The sequence below is a fragment of the Lepus europaeus genome, chromosome 7 (genome assembly GCF_033115175.1).
Source record: "Lepus europaeus isolate LE1 chromosome 7, mLepTim1.pri, whole genome shotgun sequence".
NCBI lineage: Eukaryota > Metazoa > Chordata > Mammalia > Lagomorpha > Leporidae > Lepus > Lepus europaeus.
In genome coordinates this window covers 106277152-106303687 of record NC_084833.1, presented here as the reverse complement: position 1 = coordinate 106303687, position 26536 = coordinate 106277152, and the positions used below count along the sequence as shown (strand labels likewise).

At 50.5% G+C, this 26536-nt stretch overlaps 1 protein-coding gene across 1 annotated transcript in view; it reads left to right on the top strand.

Annotated features, from left to right (window-relative positions):
* Positions 1 to 4810: 4810 nt before the first annotated feature.
* The window catches only part of TMPRSS13 (transmembrane serine protease 13), a 61784-nt gene continuing 40058 nt past the window's right edge, over positions 4811 to 26536 (top strand). The window contains exon 1 of the mRNA XM_062197608.1: positions 4811 to 4930. Within this exon, the coding sequence (XP_062053592.1) occupies positions 4811 to 4930 (120 nt within the window). The remainder of the gene's footprint in view (positions 4931 to 26536) is intronic.

The window sequence follows — 26536 nt, the reverse complement described above, 5'->3', positions numbered from 1 at the left end:
AGCAGGAGCGGGTAGACATCAGCAACCAATAGATTAGAAAATACGTAGTCTGCTGGACACTGATCAGTGCTACAGAGAACAGTAAAGTAAGGAAGGGGTGAAGGCCGGTGGGGGGGGTGTGGTTGTAGGAAGGCCTCCTCCCGGTTATTTGAACCGGGCCCTGAAGGAGACGAGGAGTGAGTCATGTGGATATCTGGATGGAGAGCATTCCAGGCAAAGGGGATGGCACGTGCAAAGGCCCTGAGGTGGGAGTATACTTGCCTGGTTTGGGAACTGGGACACCAGCGTGGGGCCGGAGACCAGAGAGTGAGGCTCCCCTGGCCATAGGTGACCATGGCCCATGGCAGGCAGACAGAAAGACAGAGGATTTGAGAACTCTGTCTCTCCCACTTCCCCTCAAGAATATTCACTGGGTAGGGGGAGGTATTTGGGGGTGGTGTGGCCACAGGGCCCTCCTTCCAGCCCCTTGGGCCCTGCCTCCAGGCCCCAAGTAAGCTGTACTTCGGCCCTCTCTGCCCTCGTCCTCCCTTCTCTGTCTTCTTGGTCCATCCTTTCTTTTTGCTGTTTCAGATTCTTCCCTCTCGCCTGGGTCTGAAGTGTCTGGACGCAGAGGGGCGGGTGGGAAGAGGGCTGGGGGTTGGTGAGGAGGAAGATCAAGGCGTATGAGCTTCCTGCGGCTGCTGGGCCGGTGACCCCAAACAGGGTGGAGGCCAGAAGCAGTGGCCCTGGGCCAAGATCCAGGCACTGGCAGGGCTGCACTGCCCAGTGGCTCCAGGGAAGAATCTCTTCCTTGCTGCTTGCAGCTCCCGGGGGTCGCCAGCTTGCTTTGTGGCCTCCTCCTCTGTGTGTGCCAACTGGCCCTCAGCCTCCCTCATATCATGCCTATTAACAGCTTAAATGCAGTTGCATTTAGGGCTCGCCCCAATCATCCAGGACCATTTCCCCATCTCTGAAGCCTTGATTCAATCACATCTGAGAAGACCTTATCCCCAGGGGGAACATCTGAGCAAATTTCAACATTCATCTGGATGTTCCTTCAACCATGCATTCCTTCCACACATGGACTGGGCTCTTCCTCAGCAGCACGTGGTGTCCAGGACACTGAAGATGTGCAGGGAGCAAGGCGGAGCTCTGCTGGAATAAAGCCCTATGGTGTAGAGGGGAACATGGGCACTCAACAAAGCAGCACGCAAATAACATGCGAGGAAATGCACAGCTGTGTCGGCGGCAAGTGCTCTGAGAGCCTGCAGTTGGGGCTTTCCCTGGTGAGCAAAGCCCTGGGGGCGCCCACAGCAAGTGCATTGCCGTGGAGTGCTGAGGGCTGAGTTGGGGCCATCAGGGAGAACAGGGAGTTGCAGGCAGAGGGGACAGACGGGGCATGGCCAGCACTGACTGGTGGCGCAGGGCTTGGGTGGCCTGAGGTGGGTAGGCCAGGCTTCCAGGGACTATGTGGGGTCACTGTGGTGTGCCCTTCCCCACCCTTTACCCCATGCCATGCTCTTGGCCACTGTTCTGTGTCCACAGCTCCATCCTCCCAAGACCTGATTCAACTTCCTGCCCAGTGCAGTGCCAGGTGGTTCAGCAAGGAAATCCCCCTAGGTTGGTACTGGGGCCAGACCACTAAACTTTGGTCAACAAAAAAGTTTTTAAAGGCTATGGTGAGCAGACATGGTGGTGGGAGTTACAGGGAATAGGATGAGAACACGACATTATTCTGGTCCTTGAAGCAAGAAACTAGGTGAGGGCACTCTACAAAGTTCATAAAAAAACAGAATGAAGAACTAAGTTTATTTTGGTCTGAAAAAAATCAAAGAGAATCCATGCACACTTTTCTCACACTACACATTTTTCATGAACTTTTGGAAGAGTCCATGTATGCAAGGCTTTCAAAAAGTTTTGCACCCAAATAAGCTCACCTTTTCACTTCCACACAATTTTTAAAGAAGCCTCATGTGGCAGAGAGGAAAATACAAAGGTTTACACACCAAACAGTCTGCTCACCTGGCTCGAGTCTCACTTCTGCAATTTCCCGGCTATGACCTTGGGAGAATGACTTCACCTCTCTGTGCATGAGCGCCTTTCCAGGAGCCCCTAACCCCAAGTCCACGCCCATGTAAGGTGGACTCATTGTGGGCAGGCATAGGCCAGGAGCTGGCAATGCTCAGAGGTGCACCTGCTGGGAGTGGAGCACCGGGGTTGCTTGTTTCCTCTTCCAGCCTCCAGCTCTGTGGCCCACCAGTCCTCATCCCCAGACACACGCCAGCTGGTGATTTGCAAACAGGGACCCCAAGCCAGGCACGGCTCGCCAGGAGCCAGCAGAGACAGGAGACACGTGTTCCTGGGATATGGGCCCATCTGGCCTCCTTCCCTCCTCCCACACAACACAGCGCTGTCTCCAGAGAACCTGTGCCATTGACTTTGGCCATGCTCATCTTCCCGAACGCTGCAACTTTGGGAAGGAGTATTTGACCTACAGGTTGCATCTGTGTCTGTTGATCAGTCACTATTATCAGAAGCTTCTGCATGAGTTGGTCTTTAAGGGGAGTGGCTCTGGTCTTTTCTACAGAAAGCCCAAGGAGGAGTCAGAGGACCCGGCCACTGACTGGAATGGGTGTGGCTAATCCCTCCATTTTTCCCAGCCTCAATTTCTATGGCAAAGTGAAGATAAGAATCCATGCCCTGCAGCCTCCCAGGACTCCATGAGTTTCTGCACCCAGGCCTTGTGGCCCCCAGCACGAGGCTGGGGGTAGAGGTGGGCAGAGGCAGCCTTGGGGACAGAACCATTGAACTTTCCGAGCTTGTCTCAGCCACACCGTCCCCGTGACTCCTCCTGGTGGGGGGTGCTGCGGGGGCAGGCGGGTTAACCACTTCAAGTCATGTTGCTTGGCTTTCTTATCCAACCACAGCGGTTTCTGAGTCTTCGGCTTCCTCCCTGCCCTCTCGCCTTTGAATGTCTGAGTGGGGGATTTTGCTCCAAGTGTGAAACAGGCTTCTAGCTGTCGCTAGGTCCTCCTAGTAGGTGTGAGTGCTGTTGGTGCCCTTGGAGGACAAGGGCACTGGATGTGTGAATGGCGGCCATGGGCTGTGGTCCTGCAGGCCCTGGAGCTGTTACGGGGGCCCAGGTCTTGGGTTCTGTGGTGGGCTCTGGAGCAGGCACAGGTGAGCACCCACTTACAACACAAGCAGGGGAGGGAGATGTGTGAAGACGGTTTGGAGCAGGGCTCACCTAGAGCAGCAAACCTGGGTGGATGTCGAAGCCAGGAGAAACAGGTTCCGGACCCGTGGCTGCAGAGGCTGAGCTGGGGCCTGGGGTGGCCGCAGCTCTAGGGAACAAGGAGCCCCTGAAGGCAGGCCGTTGGGGCGGTTCCTTGCAGTTCCCAGAGCCGGCCTCGGGAGAGTGCAGATGAGAGTCTTCCTGTCTTCCTGAGAAGCCGTTTTGCTGAGAACACCAGATGTCTTCTCCCTTAGGTACGCGGGAGACTTCCAGGCCACCCTGACCCTCAGCCCTGATGCGTGTAAAGCAAATGAAAGTGTGCGGACACATGCAGTCCGGGCTCCGACCTACGAGGCTGCAGCCCCCCACTCTCGCCTTTTCCCCCCTGAGTCTGCCTCGGCGTTACTTCTTGTCCGCCGACACACAGGGGTGGCTGGACCAACTAGGCAGTAAGGGAATTCACTCCAAATTCGAGACAAGCGGACAAATACAGTGTCTCCCTGGGTCCCGTTTTCTTATTGGTGAAGCAGGCACAGTAGCGCTCACTGCATAGGATTATTACAAGGATTCAATGAAGTGAGATACGTAAGAGTCGTCCATCACAGTTCATAGAGCTGAGCGAGGTGTCCAGCACACATCCGATTTGGGTGGATCCAGTTCCATGTTTATCATCGTTATCCGCCAAGTTTCTCTTCCAATACAAACTACTCCTGAATAACCCTTTGGCTGACACCGGTAATAAACTCTGAATAAAATAATGACTCTGTCCTTTGTTCTAGACCCTGTCTAGCGTACTTGGGCCTCATTCCTTTGTAATCATAACCTCTACTCTACCACCAATGGCTCTACTCCCAACCTGTGTGTACTGATGGTCCTCTTCCCCACTTAATGCTGTATAATTGTTCAAACCTGGTTAATGCCACTCTTAGGATCATTGGTTACTATCCTCACCCTGTCTTTTATGACCTTGTCTAAATATGATCAGAGTCGGCAAACTTGGAAGGCTTCCATAGCCTTGGCAACTCATGACGACAGCCTAGGGTGGTTACTGGCGCCATAAACTAGAGTGTCAATTTGTTGGGTCAACAGCAGGAGCCACTGTGCACTTGCTCCTCACGTGGGATCTCTGTCCTTAATGTGCTGTACATTTTGATTTGATGCTATAACTAGTACTCAAACAGTATGTTTCACTTTGTGTGTCTATGTGAGTGCAAACTGTTGAAACCTTTATACTAAATTGATCTTCTGTATATAAAGAGAATTGAAAATGAATCTTGATGCAAATGGAAGGGGAGAGGGAGCGGGAGAGGGGAGGGTTGCGGGTGGGAGGGAAGTTATGGGAGGGGGAAGCCACTGTAATCCATAAGCTGTACACTGGAAATTTATATTCATTAAATAAAAGTTTAAAAAAAAATAAACTCTGAATAAAGCATTGAAAGTCCCAAGTAGAAAGACAAATGCCCCATGTATAAGAATCCCATGTGCCTTCTATAATCTGCCATGCCTGGGGGGCGGGGGAGCAGGAGCAAAACTCCTCCCCCTTCAGGTGGAGGCCTGGGGCCGCTTTGATAGGAAGTACAGCACAGAGGGAGGGGGATGGCCAACTCCACGGAGAACCCTGGGGGCCGCCCTCGACAAATTCCCACAGGGGGCGTCCTGTACAACACGGGAGCAGCGCTCCTGAGCACTGGCAAGGTCACGGTCACCAAACACCAGGCAAGTTGTGAGCGGCTGCCCCCGCCAAGGAGCCTGTGGAGACACTCACGAGGCCACCCTGCATGGGATCCCAGCGCAGACCCAGGACGACAGGTGCACACTAAGGAAATGTGAATAAAATTGGGGCTTTAGTTAGTGATGTCACAACACTGGGTCCCCAGCTGTAGCAATGCACCACACTGATGTGGGGAGTTAAGAAGAGAAACTGAATGTGGGCCATAGAGGAACTCTCTACACCAAGCTGTCAATCTTTTTTTGCTAATCTACAACTGTTCTAAAAAGCTAAAGACCATCGACAAACCGTGCATGTACACATCCACGTATCTGTGATCTATCATCTGTCTACTGCCAACAGAGGAAAGCCATCATGGAAATATGTTAACAGCTGATAAACAAATGATGTAAGGGGTATGCAGGAGTTCCCCTTATTGTTTTTTTTTTTTTTTTGCAACTCTTCTGGAAGTTGGAGATTAATCCCCCCCCCCCAAAAAAAAAGTCATATAATCTGAAAAAACAAAGAAAGAAAGGAACCCATTTCTTTTGGACAAACAAAAGCATAAAAGAAAGAGAGCGAACTTGGGGAGGTTCCTGCGTTCCTCATCCTGGTTCCAGGTGGCCCCTGGGGGGCGCAGTAGTGCACATTAAGGAGAGTCTTGCTGGGCTGGGGCCCGCGTCGGAGGTCCAGGTCCAGAGCTGCCACAGAAGCTAGAAGTTGATGAGGCCCTTGGAAGCAGAGAGCGCAGACTATGAGACCCAAGCCTACCTACAGATTCAACTCGACTCCTCTCCTCTCCTCTCCCCTCTGCTCCCCTCCCTTTTCTTTCTTTCTCTCTCTCTCTCTCTCTTTCTTTCTTTGAAAGTCAGAGTTGCACAGAGACCGTAGAGGTAGAGAGAGGTCTTCCATCCGCTGGTTCACTCCCCAGTTGCCACAATGGCAGGAGCTGGGCTGATCCAAAACCAGGAGCCAGGAGCTTCTCCTGGGTCTCCCATGTGGTGCAGGAGTCCAAGGGCTTGGGCCATCTTCTACTGCTTTCCCAGACCATAGCAGAGAGCTGGATCAGAACCGGGACTGGAACCAGGGCTCTGATATGTGATGCCCGTGACGCAAACTGTGACGTGATCTGCTGTGCCACAATACTGGGCCCTGAATTCCAGGTTTCCTATTCATAAGCCTCTGCTCTTGTCTTTTTTTTATAGCCCTCTACTTTCTTTAGTTTGATTTGCTTTTTAAAATCATCTTGACTTGACAACTTAGATAACTGATTTTCAGCTTTTCATCGGTGCTAATTTATGTATTTGAGGTTCTAAATCTCCCTTTGGGCTCTGTTTCAGGCACATTCCATAGGTTTAGTTGTGTCTACCACTTGATTAAAAATATTTTAAATCTTTATTACGATTTCCTGTGCCTGGACTTGAACCAGTGTGGGATGCCAGCACCCCAAGTGAGGGCTTAACCTGCTGTGCCACAACTCTGGCCCCTGTTATCATTTTTATTGATTTGTGGAACATTCTCTAAGCGATTTAAATTCTTGAAAGTCACTGAGTTTTGATTTATGACATAGGATATGATTAATTTGATATTTGGTATTTTTGATGCTGTTGTTATTATGAATTTCAATTTCTGATTATTTGTTGCTAGTATATAAAAAATTATTGATCTTCATATATGGGTCATCACCTGTTACCTTGCCTTTTACTGCTGACTGGCTCTTGAAGCTGTATCATAGATCCTACCAGGTGTTCCACAGAGACGATCATGTTGCCTGAAAATAAAGTCCGTTTTACTTCTTTCCAAACTAGATGCTTTTTCTGTCTTTTTCTCTCCTGGTTGTGCTGGTTAGAACCTCCAGTGAAATGCTGATTGGAAGTAACACGGATGTCTGTCCTATTCCTGATCTAAGGGGGAAAATTTCTATTTTTTAAAAGGTTTATTTATTTATTTGAAAGGCGGAGTTACAGAGAGGGAGAGAGGCAGAGAAGTCCTATATCCACTGGTTTACTCCCCACATGGCTGCCATGGCCAGGGCTGGGCCAGACCAAAGCCAGGAGTCAGGAGCTTTATCTGGGTCTCCCACATGGGAGCAGAGGCCTAACCACTTGGGCCATCTTCTGTTGGTTTCCCAGGCACAGTAGCAGGAAGCTGGATTGGAAGTGGAGCATCCGGGACTCGAACCGGAATCCGTATGGGATGCCGGCACTGCCGGCTGCTTCACAGCAGCGGCCCCAACATTCAGTCTTTTGCCTAAAGTATGATGACAGCTGAAGGGGGTATTTTTCAGAAGTTTTTTTTTTTTTTTTTTTTTTTTTTTTTTTTTTTTTTTTAAAGTCAGATTGAAGGAGTTCCCTTCTAGTCCTCATTTGCTGAGAATTTTATCAGGAATGGATGTTAAATTTCCTTCAGTGCTTTTTCTGCACCTACAGAGATGATGCCATGATTTTCCCTTTCTGACTTCTGAATGTCAGGAATCACACGGAGGGGTTTTCAAGTGCTAATTGCAGCCCAACCCCTGGGGCCCACCTCGCTTGGTCATGATAATCACTGCATCTTGGATCTGATTGGCTACAGTGTGGTTTAATTTTTTGCATCTATGTTCATAAGAGATTTTGTTTTTCAGTTTTCTTTTCTTGTAAATGTCTTTGGTTTTAGTATCAGGGTAACGCTGGCCTCATGAAACCAGTTGGGATACATGTCTTTTCCTTCAAGTTTTTGGAAGAGTTTGTATAGATCTGGTGTTAGATGTTCAACTAATTAACATTTTGGCTTTAAATGTTTAATTAAATTAAAACATTTCTTTTATGTTTTGTAAATTACCAGTGAAGCAACCTGTGCCCAGAGTTTTCTGCGTGGGAGGGCTTTTAACTTCAATTTCAAATTACTGAACAGATCCGAGGCTGTTCATGCTATGTCATTGCTTTTTGAGCAAGCCATGGTAATTTGTGCATCTCAATGAAAAACTAGTCCATTTCATCCATGTTTTCAGATTTTTGACACAAGGTTTGTAGTACTTCTTTATTAGCCTTCTAATATCTGTCCCTCCCTCATTCCTGGTACTGTTTTGTTGTTGTTGTTGTTGTTTTGTTTTTTTTCTTTGACAGATAGAGTTATAGACAGTGAGAGAAAGAGAGACAGAGAGAAAGACCCTCCCTCCACTGGTTCACCCCACAAATGGCCGCCACAGCTGGCGCTGCACCGATCTGAAGCCAGGAGCCAGGTGCCTCTTCCGGGTCTCCCACGTGGGTGCAGGGGCCCAAGCACCTGCTTCATCCTCCATTGCCTTCTCGGGCCACAGCAGAGAGCTGGACTGGAAGAGGAGCGGCCAGGACTAGAACCCGGTGCCCATATGGGATGCCGGCACCGCAGGTGGAGGATTAACCAAGTGAGCCACGGCGCCGGCCCCAGTACTGGTGTTTTGTGTCTCCTCTCTGTGCTGGTCGGTCTAGCTAGAGGTTTACTGGTTTATTCGTCTTCTCAGGGAACCAGCTTTTGGGGTCACAGACTTCCTCTCTTGTTTTGTTTTGTTTCCTCTTTTATTAATTTCCACTTTGGTCCTGTTATTTTCTTTTTATGCTTATTTGAAGTTTAATGTTCTATGTCTCCATCTAGTTTGTGAAGGCAGAATACGAGCTTACTTACTTGACAGTTCTCTTCTAGGAAAGCCGTGGAAGCGTGCGTAGCTCCCCTTGGGCGCTGGGCCTCAGTCTGTGTTGCGCTGCTGTGACAGCACGCCTGAGACTGCACGCTTCACGAAGACCAGAGATTATTTCCGACAGCTCTGGAGGCTGAGAAGCTGTCTGGCGAGGGCCTCCGTGCTGTGTCATCCTATGGCAGAAGGCGGAAGGGCAAGCGAGCCTGCTTACGCAAGAGAAGAGAGAGCCAACCAACTCCCACATAATGATGCGAACTCAAGAGTGAAGGTCTCCCCCTCCACACTGCTGCACTGGGGATTGCTTTTTCCATACAGTCGCACTGCAGCATGGTGCCTAGAAGCATCCCATAAACCCCGCCACGTTCTGTTTTCATTTTCACTAAGTTCAGATTCCTCTGTGATTTCCTTTTCTAGGTTCTCTGTGAAAATGGGTTCCTTAGATACAGGAGATTCCGTTTCCAGGCATTTGGGGATTTTTCAGATATTCCTCTGGTCTTAATTTCTTTTTTTTTCTTCAAGATTTTATTTATTTATTTCAGAGGTAGAGTTACAGACAGTGAGAGAGAGAGACAGAGAGAAAGGTCTCCATCCGCTGGTTCACTCCCAAAATGGCTGCAATGGCCGGAGCTGTGCCGATCCGAAGCCAGGAGCCAGGAGCTTCTTCTGGGTCTCCCATGCAGGTGCAGGGGCCCAAGGACTTGGGCCATCCTCCACTGCTTTCCCAGGCCATAGCAGAGAGCTGGATCAGAAGAGGAGCAGCCGGGACTCAAACGGGCACCCATATGGGATGCCAGTGCTGCAGGCTGAGGATTAACCTACTGTGCCACAGTGCCAGCCCCTGGTTGTGATTTCTGATTAGTGTCTCTGTGATCAGGGAGCATGCTCCTTTGGAGTTTATAGAGACTTATTAGACAGCCTAGAATGACGCCTGTGTTGGTAAACGCTCTATGTGTCGGAGGATGTATTCTGCTGCTGTTGGGTTGATGGTTCTGTAAAAGTCAATCAAGTCACTGACTGACAGAGCTGTGCGAATAACAGTACTGCTATTGATCTCCTACCTGCTGCTCTAACTCTCAAGAGAAAGACACTGAATCTCTACCTACAAAGCTGCATTTATCTGTTTCAGTTTTTCTTTCTGTGTTTCAAAGGTATACGATATTTAAGATTCTCATGTCTTCTTAATTGATCCCTTTATCAATAAGATGATCTCTATCTCTGAAAATATGCTCTGCTTTGAGATCCAGCATGTTTGAGGTTAATATCAGTACTCATTTTCTCTTGACTAGTGTTAGCACGTCCTATCTTTGCATCCTTTTACTTCTAGCCAGTATGTATCTCTATATTCAAAATGAGTTTCTGGTTGGCAGCATATGCCTGGGTCTTGCTGTTTTTATCCAACTTTGCAACTTCTGAGTTTTTCTTTTCTGTTTCTAATTTTTTTTTATTTGACAGGTAGAGTTATAGACAGTGAGAGAGAGAGACAGAGAGAAAGGTCTTTCTTCCATTAGTTCACTCTCCAAATGGCTGCCACGGCTGGCGCTGAGCCGATCTGAAGCCAGGAGCCAGGTGCTTCCTCCTGGTCTCCCATGCGAGTGAGTGGCCCAAGCACTTGGTCATCCTCCACTGCCTTCCTGGGCCACAGCAGAGAGCTGGACTGGAAGAGGACTAGAACCTGGCGTCCATATGGGATGCGGGTGCCACAGGCGGAGGATTAACCAAGTGAGCCACAGTGCCAGCCCCTAAATTTCTTTTTTTTAAAGTGGAGTTACAGAGAGGCAGAGGAAGAGGCAGAGAGAGAGAGAAGTCTTCCATTTGTTGGTTCACTCCCCAAATAGCCACAATGGCCAGGGCTGGACCAGACTGAAGCCAGGAGCCTGGAGCTTTTTCTGGGTCTCCCACATGGGTGCAGGGGGCAAGCACTTGGGCCATCTTCTGCTTCTTTCCTAAGTGCATTAACATTGAGCTGGATCAGAAGTGGAGCAGCTGGGACCAGAACCAGTGCCCATATGGATGCCGGTAGTGGCTTAACCTGCTACCTTCACAGCCTGGCCCAAACCTCTGAGTTTTAATTTGGGTATGTGAGCATTTACATTTGAAGTGATTATTGGTGTGGTTAGGTTTTAATATTTTAATTGCTTATCTCCTTTTTTATTTGAGAGGCAGAGAGATAGAGATAGAGAGAGAGAGAGAGAACTTCCATATCCTAGTTCACCCTCTACATGCTCTTGACAGCTGGGGCTGGGTCAGGCCAAGGCTAGAGTCAGGAACCCAATCCAATTCTCTCGGGAGGGAGGGAGCAGGGACTCGATCCCTTGTGCCATCACTGCTAGCTGCCAGGGTCTGGCTCAGCAGGAAGCTACAGTCAGGAGTGAGGCTGGACTCAAACCCAGGGGCTCTGACACGGACCACACACACCCTCACTGCGAGGCCGAACACCCGGCCCTGGTGTTGTTGGGTCTGCGTCTGCCGTCCACGACTTCCTTTCCTTGTGTCTCAAATGTATGTCTGCCTTTTCTTTCTTTCTTTTCTTCTTCTTCTTTTTTTTTTTTTTTTTTTTTTTGGCTTCTTAGCTGTAACTCCTTGTTATTGGGCTGTTTGGAGTGGTTGCTTTTAGGCTTATGGTACTGTCTTCAGTGTATCACAGCTGACCTCTAAGTGTATCACTTCCTTTAAGGTTCAAGAGCTTTCAAAGAGCGCACGCACTTCCACGCTGTTTCAACATGGTTTTACTTTTGCATATGTTCTACAGTCTATGATACATTGTAGTATGGATGAGTTAGGAGTCTCTAATCTTTTAAAGAGGTTAAGTCATTTTTAGAGACCCATATGTTTAGCAGTGTGGTTGCTGCCATTTCCAGTATGTGCACCTGCTATCCTTTCCCGTCTTCCGGGAGGGGCTCCTTGGATGCTCAGGCAGCGCGGTTCTGCTGGTGGAAGGTGTTTTGTGCGTCCAAAGATGTCTTTCCCTTTATTTTTGAGCGGTTTCTTCCTGGGCATAGACTTCGAGATCATTTCCCTCTTTTCCTTTCCCTGCTTCAGACAGGCTGCTCCGTCCCACGTTCCCGCACGGCTTCTGCTGAGAAACCCGCGCTTGAATCCTGCCTCTCCCTGCTCTTACAACATCTTCTTTCACACGGACTTTGAGAAAGGTGATTGGAACGTGCCTCTGTGTCGTTTTCTGCATGTTTCTCATGCTTGGGTTTTTGTTTGGCTTTGTTTTATTGTTTGGTCTCTTGAACCTATGGGGTTTATAATTTTCATTAGGTTTAGATTCGGTTCAGCCATTATTCCTGTTTCCCCTCTCATCTCTCTCAGGGACTTTAAGGGATTCCAGTATTAGGCTGAGTGAAGATGTGTTTCATTTTGTTCCTGAACTATGGAATAGTGTCTATTTTTAAATCCTCAAGTTCACTAATCTTCTGGAATGTTTAATCTGCTGTAATCTCATTTGGTGTATTTCATTCTAGAAATCAGAATTAAGACCAAAAAGTGTATCTCTGAGGGCTCAGCTTTGGGAGTATGTGAATTACAGTAATGGCAACTGTGTTAATGTCTTTCTCTGCGAATTCTAATGGGTCAGTTCTAGATTGGTTCCAACTGATTGATTATTGCATCATGTGGGTCATGTTTTCTTCTTTCTTTGTATGTCTGGTAACCTTGGTTCAGTGCCAGATGATTTTACCTTGATGGGTGCAGGGTGTTTTCAGTTTCCTTCATTATTCTTGAGCTGTGTTATGGGATGCAGTTCTGTTACTTGGAAACAGTCTGATCCTTTGGTGTCTTGCTCTTGTGACTTGTTAGGTGAATCTGAAGTAGCTTTCGGATTACGCTAATTATTTCCCCTACTGAGGGAGGCAGTCTTCCTAATGCGCTGTGCATGAGGAATGTCTCCAGTGTGGATGGTGGGACAGGCACGTTCCTAGTTCTGTGTGAGTGCCAGGTACTGCTCCTCCAATCCCTTCAGATGCCATTTTGCCCAGCCTCAGAGAGCTTCTCCACACGGACCATCAACCCCTGCTGGATACCTGACGAGAGCCCCCTCCGGGTCTCCGAGGTTCTCTCCGTGTGCAGCTCCCTGCTCTCTGCTGTTCCATCCTGTGAACTCGAGCCACAAAGTCTCTGCTCCCTATGATCTGACACTCTCTCAAGGCACCGTGGGAGCTGTGAGAGTGTTGCAGGAGTAGTGAGGGGGAAACCTGAGGCTGCAGGGGTTCATGTCCATTGTCCCTTCCCCAAGAACCGTGGCCGATTCTTTTCAGAAGATTCTTTAGAAACAGCAAGCTCCTGTTTTGCAGCTCGGGGTTACAGCCTCTCCCCTCCCGCTGCGTCCCAGCTTTTCTCTGCTGGATCCACCGATGATGTTGCAGTTTTGGTGTTACAGCTTCTCTTGTCTGCCAGGTTCCTTGTCTCGTGACCAAGAAGAATGAGGCACATAGACAAACAAGAGTGAGCAAAGCAAAGGCAGTTTATTGAAAGAAGCAGAAAAAGCCCCCAGCAGCCAGGAGGGGTCCTAAGGGGTTTCCCCCCAGGATTGTCTGGCTCAGGATTTTCATGTGTTTCAAAAGAAGGACATCACCTGATTGGTGGAGGTGTATGCTAATAAGGTATTGTATGTGGACCAATCATGGAGTAGACAGAGCTTGCATGTGATTGGTTCAGCCAGGAACCAATCAGCAGTGGCCTAACATGTAGCTCGTTTCATAGGGAGGTTAGCAGTGTGCTCAAACAGCTCCATGATGGGCTGGGGCTGGTGAAAAGCAGGAAGTGGGCCGCAGGCACCAGGTGAGAGCCTTGTGGCTTCTTCAGGACGCTTACAGCCTGCGAATGTTCTGGGCCCTGTGTCACGATGGCTCATTTTGCTTGTTTTCTCTCTCTGGGTCACTGTCCTTTCTTTGCCTCCAGTTCAAAGTCTTGAAAACCATTGTTTTGAATATTTTGTCTTTCTGTAGAGTGTCCGCGTGGGAGGGTCAGTGCAGTCCCTCTCACTCCGTGCTACCCGGAAGTGGAAGCCCTCACTTGCATTGCTGTTGTTTCTAGAATGCTGGGTTGGTGGTTGTTTCCTATCAGCACTTGAGACCCATCACCCCATTGCCCTCTGGCTCCTACTGTGAAAACGTGTATTGATTATCTGGAGCTGCCACAGCGAAATAGCACAGACTGGGTGCTTTCTCTTTTTTTGTCTTTTACATTTTTTTTTAGTTTTATTTTAATTTATTTTTTAAGAGAATACAAATTTCGTAAGTACGACTTTTAGGAGTAGTTATTCTTCCCACCATACCCGCCCTCCCACTCCTCCTCCCGCTCCCCTTCCCAGTTCCATTCTCCATTAAGATTCATTTTAGACGGGGCGCTTTCAGCAACAGAGACTTGCTTCCTCACCACCCTGTAGGCTGCAAGTCCAAGACGGGGTGCAGACAGAGCTTCTGTCTGTGGCTGTGGATGGCCATCTTCCCCTTCTGTCTTCACGCCGTCTCCCCTGTGCACATCTCTCCTCCTGACAAGGATGTCAGTCAAGTTGGGTGGGAGTCCACTGGGAGACCTTGTCTCCAAATACAGCCCCTTGCTAAGGAACCGGGGTTAGGACTGCAGGGTATGAATTAGCAGGGAGGCGACACGATTCAACTCATAGCAAAAATAGCAAAATATCAGCCGCCAGTTTTATTCTTGGTCCTTTTGAGAGCACAGTTTTTTTTTTTTTTTTTTTTTTTTTTTGGCTTCTTTCAAGATTTTATATTTGTCTCTGTCTTCAGCGGTTTACTGTGATGTGCCCAGGTGCAATTTTTTTTTCTGTCTGCATTTGTCCTGCTTGGCTTTGCTGAGCTTCTTGAGAGTTTTGCTCAGTCTCCCGTCGTTTTATCCAGAACTTCCTGTGTCCGGTGGGAGCTTCGTTCCCACTCGGTGGATTTTGTATGTGGTGCTTCCCTAGGCCCGAGGGATCGTCCAGCCTGCCTAGAGAGGGTCCTGGGCCCATCACTGGTGATGGTGACACGTGGCCTGCTCTGTGCTGTGTTAAACCTGGTCAGAAGTCCCATCTCATCCAACTTTTGCCAGAAGCAAGATGCCAGACGCTAGTTACGACGTTGCCATGGGACAACAACCCCGGAAACCCACTGGCTGGGCTCACAGCCCAAGTTCTCTGGTTTGTTCTTCCCTATGTTCCTTGGCCTGTCCTCTGGCCTCCCCCAGCTTTGGGGCCATGCCCTGGGGCCAGTGACTGTTGAGGCCCAGGAGCGGGCGGGGCAGCAGTGAAGGAGGGAGGAGGAGGCACTTTATATTTTTTCAAGAGAGGAAATAGGTGTGGTCCTGTGTTTTATCATGAAACCACAAGGAGAATGTCAACCGTGGTTTTTGGGGGACGGAAAAGACTCAGTTTAATCGATTACCATTTCCTCCAACTGTTCTCTGCTTTCAGGTTTTCTCTGACAAACAGAACGGCCACACCTCACATTGAGTGTGTCCGACGTGTCCTCAGCACTCTGCACAGCCACCCGGTGGTGTAGGTACCCCTTGATCCCCCTTGTATGGATTGGCAAACTGAGGCACAGAGCTGCTAAGAAATTTCCCCAGCTGCTTCTCCAGTGAGCGGCAGAGCAACTGGACTTCGAAGGTTGTATGCCGAGCCTCAGCCCACCCTACGGATCCTGTCCATCACCTGACTCGCGTGCTCCTGCTGCAACCTTGGCCACACACCTACCTGGGACCAACGAGTCTGCCTCCAACAGCGCATGCCGTGTTTCCAGCCTCCTGGTGCTGCGCCGTCCCGCGCGGTAGCTCCTCCTCACCTGGACTGCTCAGCGCCCTGCAGCTGGCTGGTCTAAGCTGAGATCGGTGTGCACATGCACGCTGTGTTTCAAACGTTTGCTGCTTTTCATAAATAATATAAAGTAACCCTTTCCTCTTTTAATTGACTACATTTCAAACAGCAATATTTTGGAAATCCTGGGCTAAATAGATACTATTGAGATTAATTTCAATTTTTTCAATAAAGCAGAAAGAGCCCATGTGCTCTTTTTTTTTTTTTTTTAAGATTTTTATTTATTTATTTGAGAGGCAGAGTTACAGACAGAGGGAGAGACAGAGAGAGAGGTCTTCCATCCACTAATTCACTCCCCAGATGGCTGCAATGGCTGGAGCTGGGCCGATCTGAAGCCAGGAGCCAGGAGCTTCTTCCGGGTCTCCTATGTGGGTGCAGGGGTCTAAGGACTTGGGCCATCTTCTACTGCTTTCCCAGGCCACAGCAGAGAGCTGGATCTGAAGAGGAGCAGCTGGGACTCAAACCGGCGCCCATATGGGATGCCAGCACTGCAGGCAGAGAATTAACCTACTGCGTCACAATGCCAGCCCCAATATTTTTAAATTTAATTGGTTTATTTGCTTAGATCTTTATTTGAAAGACAGAGAGCTCCTATTTGCTGGTTCACTCTCCAAATGCCTGCCACAGTCAGGGTTGGGCTGGACCAGGCGGAAGTCAGGAGCCAGGAAATGCACCTGGATCTCCTGCATATGTGGCAGGAACCCAAATGTTTGAGGGGTCATCGGCTGCCTCCTGGGGCGCACATCAGCAGGAAGCCAGGACTCAGGCTCAGAGAAGCACTGACATGGACACACCAAGGGGTGGGCAATCGCTGCGCTGGAGGCCCTGGCCTCTTCTTGTTGTTTGACTCTCTGTGGGTCCTAAAGGCTAAAAACAAAAAACAAAACCCACCATGGTGTGGCTCGTGTGTGTTTCCATCGAGCCGTGGTGGCCTAGAAGGTAGGTGTCACCGCCTGCCCCACCTTGCTGATAAGGAAACTGAGTGGGCAGGGCCCCCGCTAGGGTCACACAGCTCATCAGGGCTGTCTCTGACCCTACCGGGCTCTGACATGTCTTGTCTTCCTCCTCAAGTTCTGCACCTGCGCAGGTCAGCCAGGCATACACACCTGACGCAGGTGGAGACCCAGGAAGGAGATCGCCTCAACTCCCGGCTGCGGTCCTGGCCCCTGGTTGTCTCCGGACACTGCTACATGTGCTTGTGCTGTCTACGTTTGTCTGAGTCACAAAGATGCACTGGGCACCCATGGTGTAAGGAGCTGGCTACCATCGCCAGGCTCTGTGCAAGGTGACAGCAGCAATGGTGCAAGCTCGCATCAACAGAGCGGGCGCCAGTTTGCAGGCGCCATACCAGGCACCTCGCACCAACCCCAGGAGACTGTAGTAAATGGACAGGGAAACCAAGACCTGAAGAGTTCCAACATGCCGCCCAGGGCTACTTGGCAGGAGGTGGTGCAGCCAGGACTGGATTCTGACTCCACCTGAGCTGAGAGTTTGTGTTGGTAAACCTGCCTGGCCAACCCTGGACTACAAACACTCTAACACGCCGCCTGGTCGACAGGCGAATGGGAGGAAGAGGAGCCAGTGACTGAGGCTCGGCGGTGGACAGTGTAGGTTGCCCCAGGGTGGAGAGGCAGGGCTGAGAGCTCCCTAGTATTCAGCACTAGAACCTTTCCAGAAAGGTCTGGCTTGCTCAGGCCTGGGGGAGGGGCAGGACTCATGAAGGCTGAGAGCCTGTGCAACCCTCTCATGTCCCCTGTGCGGCTTTACTCCAAACTGCGGGAGCAGGTGGCATCCTGGGGGCTGGCTTCTGGGGACAGAATGCCTTGCTCTGCTGATGAGAAAATCCCCAGTGGGTGAGCTTCGGGCTGCCTGTGGCAGACACACTGGTGCGGCTTTGCAGAATTCTCCACCTCCTTCCTGGGCTCTCTCCCTTGGACTGTCTCCAGGTTGTGGATCTTTCTAGAAGGCCTGCTTCTGGTAACTGCTCCAGTGCCACAGCAGCAGCCCTGAGAGGTAGTGCAAAAGTGGGCACAGGACGGCTGGTGACACCTGTGCCGCACCCACCAGGGCGAGAGGTCAGGGACTGCGGGGTTTTGAACGCAACCAGGCACGTACCGTGTTTTTCTTCTGGCTTTGCTAAGATGACATGCGATCACAGCTATGAATAATGGGGACCGTTCCTGCTTGTCCTGTTTGGGAGAGATCTGCTTTTAAAAAAAACTTCAAGTCGGTTAATTTTTTTTCTTTTTTTCTTTTTTCTTGATGTGAACCATTTCATCAAGTCTTTAGCATTTTGGAGAATTCACAAAACCAAGAGCCTGGGTTGGATGAGGTGAGATACAGACCCCAGGCTGAGGTCAGCTCATCTAATGTCGCGCTGGCCTGCGGGTGCCCGCCCGACGGTACCCCGCACATCACGGCTTCTCCCCCTCGGTACTGTCACATTTTGGTCCAGATAGTTCTTGGCGGGGGGTTGTCTTGTGCACGGGGTGGTGGGGGGGGTGGCGTTCAGCAGAACCCTCACCTCTACTCACTGCAAGCCGGCTGCGGTCCTGGCCCCTGGTTGTCTCCGGACACTGCTACATGTGCTTGTGCTGAGACCCCACCACTCTCGGCCCTCAACACAGAACGCCTGCCTTGGGAATTCCAAGGAGTCAGAGGTGTTTCTGTCTACGTTTGTCTGAATGTTGGAGTGAGCCAGCAAGAAGAGCATCCATTTGTTCATTCATTCCTACATTTCATAGACAAGGATACTCCTAAAGTGTCAGGGAAAAATGGAATCAAAAGATAAATTTTAAACATAGTTATTGGTGTCTGTATTGTGGCACAGCAGGTGATGCCACTGCCCATGGTGCTAGCATCCCATAGGGGTGCTCGTTCGAATCCTGGCTGCTCCACTTCTGATCCAGCTCCCTGCTAATGCACTTGGAAAAGCAGCAGAAGATGGCCCAAGTACCTGAGCCCCTGTGACCACATGGGAGACTCAGAAGAAGTTCCAGTTGTGGCCATTTGGCAAGTGAACTGTAAGTGGAAGATCTCTCTCTCACTCTCTTTCTCTGTGTGTAACTCCCTCTCTGTCACTCTACCTTTTAAATAAATAAATAAATCTTTACAAACAAAATAAATAAATTAATAAATTTAAAATAAGTTGATAAATTAAAAGTAAATATTTAAAATTAAACATTTATTTATTTATTTGAGGGACAGAGAGAGAACGCGCAAGTGCCCCTATGTGCTGGCTCACTACCCAAATGCCCACAGTGGCCAGGGCGTGGTCAGGCTGCAGCTGGGAACTGGGGATTCAGTCCAGGTCTCCCACATGGGTCTCCGGAACCAGCACCTGCTGCCTGCCAGGGTCTGCATTCGCAGGAAGCTGGAGTCAGGCGCAAGAGCCAGACATCAAGCCCAAGTACTCCGACATGGAACTCACATGCCTTCGTTACTAGGCTAACTGCCCACCTCGGAAAACTTTCAGTGCAAAAAATATTTGAAATCCATGAGGATGAAGGGGCCTTCAAAACTCTATGAAAATGTGAGTCATGAAAAGACTACGCCTGAATTTCAAAAAAAAAAAAAGATTTTTTTTGCACCAAAATAGGCTTATCTTTTAATTGCATTGCTGTTCAAACTTTTTGGAAGTCCCCTTATACAGAACATGGTTCAGAGCACAGGGGTGGAGTCAGACTTGAGTTCAAATCCTGCCTCTCCTGCTTGGCAGCGACATGAGCTTCAGGGTTGCATTACCTCTCCCGAGTGGGAAGCACAGAGACGCCTGGGTGCAAAGAGGAGATGAGATTCCAAGAGGAATCTTTAAGTGCTCCCCATGCACTGTGGCTCGCACCCTACATTAGCCCTGGCCTCCCTGCTTCCTGATGTCCATGGGCTGCAGCCCTGCTGTGCGCTGAGGCCGCTCGCCAGGAATTTCCAGGAGGCCACATGAGCTGCGCTGCCTGCGCCCTGCACTGCTGCTCGCACACATGTGCTTTCTGTTCTGCTTCCTGCGTGGCCATCTGAGTTCTCTGATTTCCACCACAACCAAAACAGAAACCGAGCTGAGAAGCAAAAACTCCCTTGAACAGAACATCCATGAGTATGCTCGATTTCCCGAGAAGGGAGGGCTCGGCGGAGAAGCGAGAGGGCGGCGCTCCTCCGACACAGCAGGACCCAGCGTGCATGCTGACGCTGCTGCCCTGGAAGGCCTGTCGGTTACCTTGCTGGGGGTCTCCTGTGGACGCCTCACTCCCAACTGCCCCCTCCTCCTCCCCCTCCCTGCCTCTTTACCCACTCAGGTGCTGGCTCATGTCATCAGCTGTAGGGACCCCGACTTCATTTTTTCACTTTACTTTTTTTAAGATTTTTTTTTTTTTAATTTGAAAGGCAGAGTGATGGAGAGAGACCTTCCACCCCTGATTCACTCCCCAAATGGCCACAATGGCCAGGTCTGGCCCAGGCTTGAAGCCAGGAGCCAGGAACTCCATCTGGGCCTCCCACATGGGTGCAGGGGCCTAAGCACTTGGGCCATCTTCCGCTGCTTTCTCAGGTGCATTAGCAGGGAGCTAGATCAGAAGGAGAGCAGCCAGGACTTGAACTGGCGCTCCCGTGGGATGCCTGTGTCCCCAGCAGGGGCTTAACCTGCTGCCCCACAATGCTGGGCCCTCCTGAGCTCACTCAGGTTAGAGTCTCCCTTCCCTGTCAGCCACTCCTGGCACGCAGCTTGGTAAAGCCCCTTCTGTATGTTGTTTTTGTGTCTTTCTTACACTTATTACCATGGAAATCACTCCTATACGTGCCCAGTTGCCCACCTCCCTCCCCTGGAACACGAGCTCCTGGACACAGTAGAGTCCTTGTGTCCAGAACTGCCATGAGATTTTTTTCCACCGTGAGGCCAGGTGTGCAACAGCTCCCTGTTGACCTGAGCCCCTCAACTCCATCTCCCACACAATCTCAAACAGGGATGTCCAGCACTCAACTTGAAGCGATGACCAGTGTCCCTCCCTTGGGACTCCAAGTCTCCAGCTACATGCACAGCCTTTGGCTGGTGTGCCTTCGGGGAGTGAGGCGTGGTCCATGCAGTGTGTGGTGCCAGGGAAGGAGCCACTTAAGTGGAGGCAGAGCTAGAGGCCACACTGGGTGCGTGCGTCCCTCTCCTGTGTCCTTTGAGGTTTGGAGAGTGGCGGCAGCTCCCTCTGCACCTGAGCTGGGAGGCTCTGCGTGACCCCAGACAGCCGTGAGCTGCAGGGACATCTGAGAAGCTGACACAGAGGTGACATGTTTCCTCATTAGGATGCTCGGGGCTCGGACTGCATGATGGGAATATAATCATGGGGAAAGGGGACTTGGAAGAGAGCTGGCTGTGCTGAGCTGGGGAGTTGGGTCCTGGTTTTCAGTAATTCCAAAGCTGGTCAACCCCAGGTAGAGGCAGAGCACCAGGCGTGCTTTTCCTAGCATGTCAGCAGGTGGCGCCCTAAGCCAAGAACTGGAACGCTGAGCAAGCCAGGGGAACTACTCCCCCACCCCCTTCCCAGGAAATGACTCAGCAAGATGACTTCATCTGTGGCTGTTGGTTAGGACCAGCCTGGGTGAGGGGCAGGAGCACTATTGCCTCATTATATGTGAGCTGTTCTGGGGGTGATGGGTGCACTTGGGGTGATCTTCTTGCCTCATTCATTCATTCATTCTGCATTCAACATGCTAATGAGTTACTGCAAGGTACAAGCCATGTGCTTGCTCAGAGGGGTTGCCTGCATTTCCCCAAAGAGAATCCTGTCCTGGACCCTTTTGAGCCCGGGCAGCACAATGGGAGGATGGCAGCAAGGACCAAAGACTGGCGTCTGAGCTGGGCAGATGGGGGATGGGGGTGCCACGGGGAGAGCTCCCCAGCCCTGCCCCCGCTCTCGCTCCTGCTCTCTGCTCTCTGCTCTCCCGCCTGTGCTGTGAAATGGGCCGCCCCGGGGCAGCACTGCCACACCTCAGGCATTGATTGCAAACTGCCCTCAGCACCCATCTTACCTCCCCAACCAGCCGGATGGTGAAACAGGCAGGTCCTGTCTGTTCATTGCTGTTACCTCACCAGCTCGCGCCCCAGCCCCTCCTGACCCCCAACGTGGGCAGCTTCCGTAAAGACCTGGTGTTAATGATAAACCCGTGGGCACCCACAGTGAGGTGGCAGCCCTGCCTGGCAAGCCCTGAACATCACAGATGTTAATCACGATATTAAAGGTCACGGGGCAGGAGATGCATGAGATGGGGCCGGCAGCGCAGCCCCGGAAGCAGCCATGGAACAGCCCCCGGCAAAGCCATCCTTCCCGACACCCCTCTCCCCGTTGCCAGGTCTGCGGCCCTGCAGATCCGATGAATATGGTTACGTTTATCCTAACAGTGGGGGCTCCGCCAAACAGGCACTTGTCATTAAACTCTCTGGCTGGTGTGCAGCCCCCTGATGTAGGATACTAAAATGTCATTCCCCCGGCACAGTAATGGGTAACCATAGTGTTCATTCATTCTTTTGTTGAGCACTTACTACCTGTCATCTACGGTGCTAGGTCCTGAGATGTGAACGTGAGCTGTGAGGGACATGGCCCCTGCTCAGATCTTGATGGAGGAGTGGGCCCTTAAGCTGACATCTGATACCAGCTGACACTCCATTGCCGCTGAGTGCCTGGACCTGACTCCCGGCTGCGGCTTCTGGTTCTTCCTAATGCAGACGCTGGGAAGCACAGGGATGGCTCAAGTAGCCGGGCCTCTGCCACCCACGGGGGACACCTGGATTGAGTTTCCAGCTCCTGGCTCTGGCCTGGCCCGTTCCAGGCCATTGCAGGTATTTGGGGAGTGAATCAGTGGATGGGCACCCCCCACCCCTCTCAAATAAATAACTAAAAACTTTTTTAAAAAATAAAGAAAGTCACATTTATTGAGGGCCTCCAGTGTGTAGACATTTTGGGATTTAACGAAAGCCCCGGGAGTCAGGGTTTTAAAAGCCTCCCCGGGGTGCCGCTAGGAAGGCAGAGCTGGCAAGCGCTGCTGTAGACAGCCAGATCTACCCGGCACCGGGCTGCCCTGAGCCACCCTTAGAGCACACAGTGTGTCCTTCTCTCTCCCCACCCCCTCCCTTTCTCTCCTTTGCTGCTACCCTGTTCTTCCGACCTCTGAGCCCCAGCTCCCGCGCTGATTCTACTCAGCTGTGCTCACCAGCGCCGGCTCGATCAATGGCCTTCCTTCCCAGGTTCCCCCCTATGCTGGCCTGCCCATCCCCAGCCTCTCTGCTTCCTGTTAAAGGAGCTGAAAGAGGTCGCTGGGGACAGAGTGGACACATGCCCTGGGCTCCTCCCACTGCCTCTGCTCAGTGGAGGCCACTTCCGGGGGAGCCTCTCCCAGCCCAGGGCACCTGCTCTCGTACCTGGAGGTCCTACTGCCTCCTTGTGTCGAGGTCACAGGATGGGACACAACTCCGGCTTCCACACTGACTGGGGGGTTGACACAGCCATGCCAGGCCTCTGCTCTACCTAACACCTTAGCACACGGCCCCAGAGTCCCCTCAGTGATGGTGGTGGGGGTGCTCGGTGCCCCCACAGATGCGTGCTCACTGCTGCCCTCCACCTGGCTCCGGCCTGGCTCACAGGGGCACTGCCAGATGCTCAGTTGTCCAAGTAAAGCTTGCGGACGACAGCTCTAGTTCTAAAAGGACCCAGTGCTGACAGCCCACCCTGGCCCCCTCGTCCCTCCCTTGGGTAATGGCAGGAACCTCCAAACTGGCCTCCCAGCTCTTCTCTGATTCATCCTAAGAGTGCTCTTTTACGATCACAAATTAGACTTCGCCATCGGTGTGATTTGCCATCAACAGACTAAGCAAGAAAAAGTGTTTCGTGCAAGGAGAAAAGCATTTGGTATATCAGCTTCCATCTGTGGTTAAGGCGAGGAAGGGGCAGGCGTATGGTGCCTGGTGCAGTGGCCAAGATACCTCTTGGGGTGCCCACATCCCATATCCGAGTGGCCGGTTTGCATACTGGCTCCTCTGCTTCCAATCCAGCTTCCTGCTAATGCACACCCTGGGAGGCTGCAGATGACAGCTCTAGTCCTTGGACCCTTGCTACCCACATGGGATATTTGGGTTAAGTTCCGGGCTCCTGGCTTTGGCCCATACCAGCTCCAGCTGTTGCAGGCATTTGGGAAATGAACCAACAAATGGAAAATTTGTCTCTGTCTCTCTCTTTGTCTCTGTCTCTTTGTCTCTCTGCTTTTCAAAGAAATAAATTTTTAAAATAAAAAAAAACTTGAAACTCTAATAATGTCCTTAGTGTATAAGAGGCATCAAAGATAAACCTACAGCTAGTATCTTACTTGATGATGAAAGATGAATGGTTTTCCAAAGATCAGGAACAAACAAAGGTGCCTATTCTTACTGTTTTTAGTCTATGTTGAAGTGGAATCCCCAGAAGAAATGGGGACATTTTAATTCAACATTTTACTGTAATAATAAAAATAGAAAAAAATAAAAGGCATACACATACTGGAGAGGAAAATGTAAAATTTTTATTCACAAACAACATGGTGTCTACATTAAAAAAAAATTACCAAGACATCTGGGGCAGGCATTGCGGTGCAGTGGATTAAACTGCCACCTGCCATGCCGGCATCCCGTATTTTTTTTTTTTTTAAGATTTTATTTTATTTATTTGAAAGACAGAGTTACATAGAGATGTAGAGACAGAGAGAGAGGTCTTCCATCCTCTGATTCACTCCCTAAATGGCTGCAATGGCAGGAGCTGTGCCAATCCGAAGCCAGGAGCCAGGAGCTTCTTCTGGGTCTCCCACGTGGGTGCAGGGGCCCAAGGACTTGGACCTTCCTCCACTGCTTTCCCAGGCCACAGCAGAGAATTGGATCGGAAGAGGGGCAGCTGGGACTAGAACTGGCGTCCATATGGGACCGGCATCCCATATTGTTACTGGCAATGGGTGGGTGAGGTTCTTGTCTTCGCACAAGAAAGAATTCAGGGGTGAGACAGAGAGCAGTGTAAGCACAGTAGCAAGGTGTTCTGGGCTAGGGCATCCGTCAGAACGAATGGTGCGGAATAGAGAGACGGTGCCCAGGCTCTCAGACCCAGGAGAGCAAGGGTCCGCAGTCCTATGGAGAGAACACTCCTGGCAGGCCAGGCGGGCGGCTCAGCAGAGAGCGGAGAGCTGGGCGTAGGACTTCTAAGGGAAAGGGGTGAAGTCCCCCCACCCAGTTCTCCTTCCCCTCCTCCTCCTCCTCCTCCAGGACAGGGGTTTGCGGAGTGTGAATCAGGTGAAATCCCCCCCAAGCTTTCACTCTCAGCTGTCAGGCTGGGGAGCCCACCTGGCGCAGAGCAGAGGGGCTGCCCCCAGCGGGCCTGCCTTGGAGGGGGCTGTGAGGGTTTTGTCGCTCCGTGTCATCAGCCAGGTAACCCACCTGCTGCTGAGGGAGAGGATTCCCCTGGGGAGCTTCCCTCGGGGAAGGCTGAGACCCCCTGTAAAGGCGTGGGTGCGCTTTGTGGTGTGAAATACAGGGCTGCTTCCAAGGGGACCTCTGCAGGTGCCGTGTCCTCCCCGGGCCCCTCACACACAGAGGACGATTCCTAGCTTCCTACCTAACAATATGAGCACTGGTTCAGAACAGTACTGGCTGCTCCACTTGTGATCCAGCTCCCAGTTATTGCACCTGGGAAGGCAGCAGAAGATGGCCCAAGTCCTTGGGCCCTGTCTCCCACCCGAGAGACCGGATGGAGTTCCAGACTTCTGGCTTTGGCCTGGCCCAGCCCTGCCCTTTGCAGCCATTTGAGGAATGAACCAGTGGATGGAAGATACCTTTCTCTCTCTTTCTCTCCCCAACAATTCTCCCTCTCTTTCTGTAACTTTGCCTTTCAAATAACTCAATCTAAAAAAATACATGATTTTAACAAAGCCATAGTAATCAAAGTTAATATACAAACTTCTGTCGTATTTCTACCAACCAACAATAGAAAATAGAAAGTTTAAATATAGTGTTTATGGGGACCATGTTGGGTGCAGCTGGTTAATAAATAAATAAATCTACCAGATGGAGTTAAAGACCTGGATGGAGTTCCAGGCTCCTGGCTTCTGCCTGCCCCACCGCAGCCTTTGCAGCCATTTGGGGAGTGAACCAGTGGATGGAAGACCTTTCTCTCTCTCTCTCTCTCTCTCTCTCTCTCTCTCCCTCCCTCCCTCCCTTTCTCTATCTCTCTCTCTCTCTCCCTCTCTCTCTGTAACTCTGCCTCAAATAAATAAATCTTTAAAAATAGAAAGCAGAAATGGACTCTTACCTCAGACCATACTCATGCACTCACTTTAGATGTAAAAACTCAGACTTGAAAACTCTAGAGGAAAATAACAGGCAAATCCCTCGAGTCAGGCAACAGTTTTAGGTAATTCATGAGACCACGAGCCACAAAGGAAAAAGGAGATATGTTGCATTTCACCAAAAATGAAAACCCTTTGCTCTTTGAAAGACAGAAGAAAGTGAAAAGATAAGCTACAGTTGGGAGAAAGAATTTTCAAACGATGTATCAATGACACGTGAAAGGTATTCAGTTATCTGAAGAACTCTTACAGCTCATTATGGAGACAAACAATTTAAATTTAAAATGGGAAGCAAAATTTGAATTAAAACTTCACTTAAGAAGATATGGAGGGGCTGGCGCTGTGGCGCACTAGGTTAATCCTCTGCCTGTGCCACTGGCATCCCATATGGGCACCGGTTCTAGTCCCGGCTGCTCCTCTTCCAATCTCTGCTATGGCCTGGGAGAGCAGTGGAAGATGGCCCAGGTCCTTAGGCCCCTGCACCCACATGGGAGACCCAGAGGAAGCTTCTGACTCCTGGCTTTGGATTGGCCCCAATCCGGCCATTGTGGCCATTTGGGGAGTAAACCAGTGGATGGAAAACCTTTCTCTCTGTCTCCCCCTCTCACTGTAACTCTCTCTCTCAAATAAATAAATAAAATCTTTTTTAAAAAAAATCCAGTAAGCACAGGAAGAGAAAGATGCTCAACACCATTGGCTATTAGAGAGATGCAAACTGAAACCACACTGGCACACTCTTCCACACCCCGGAGATCGCTACATGTTAAGGAGTGATCCCAGCGGGTGCTGGCCAGGATGCAGAGCAGCGGC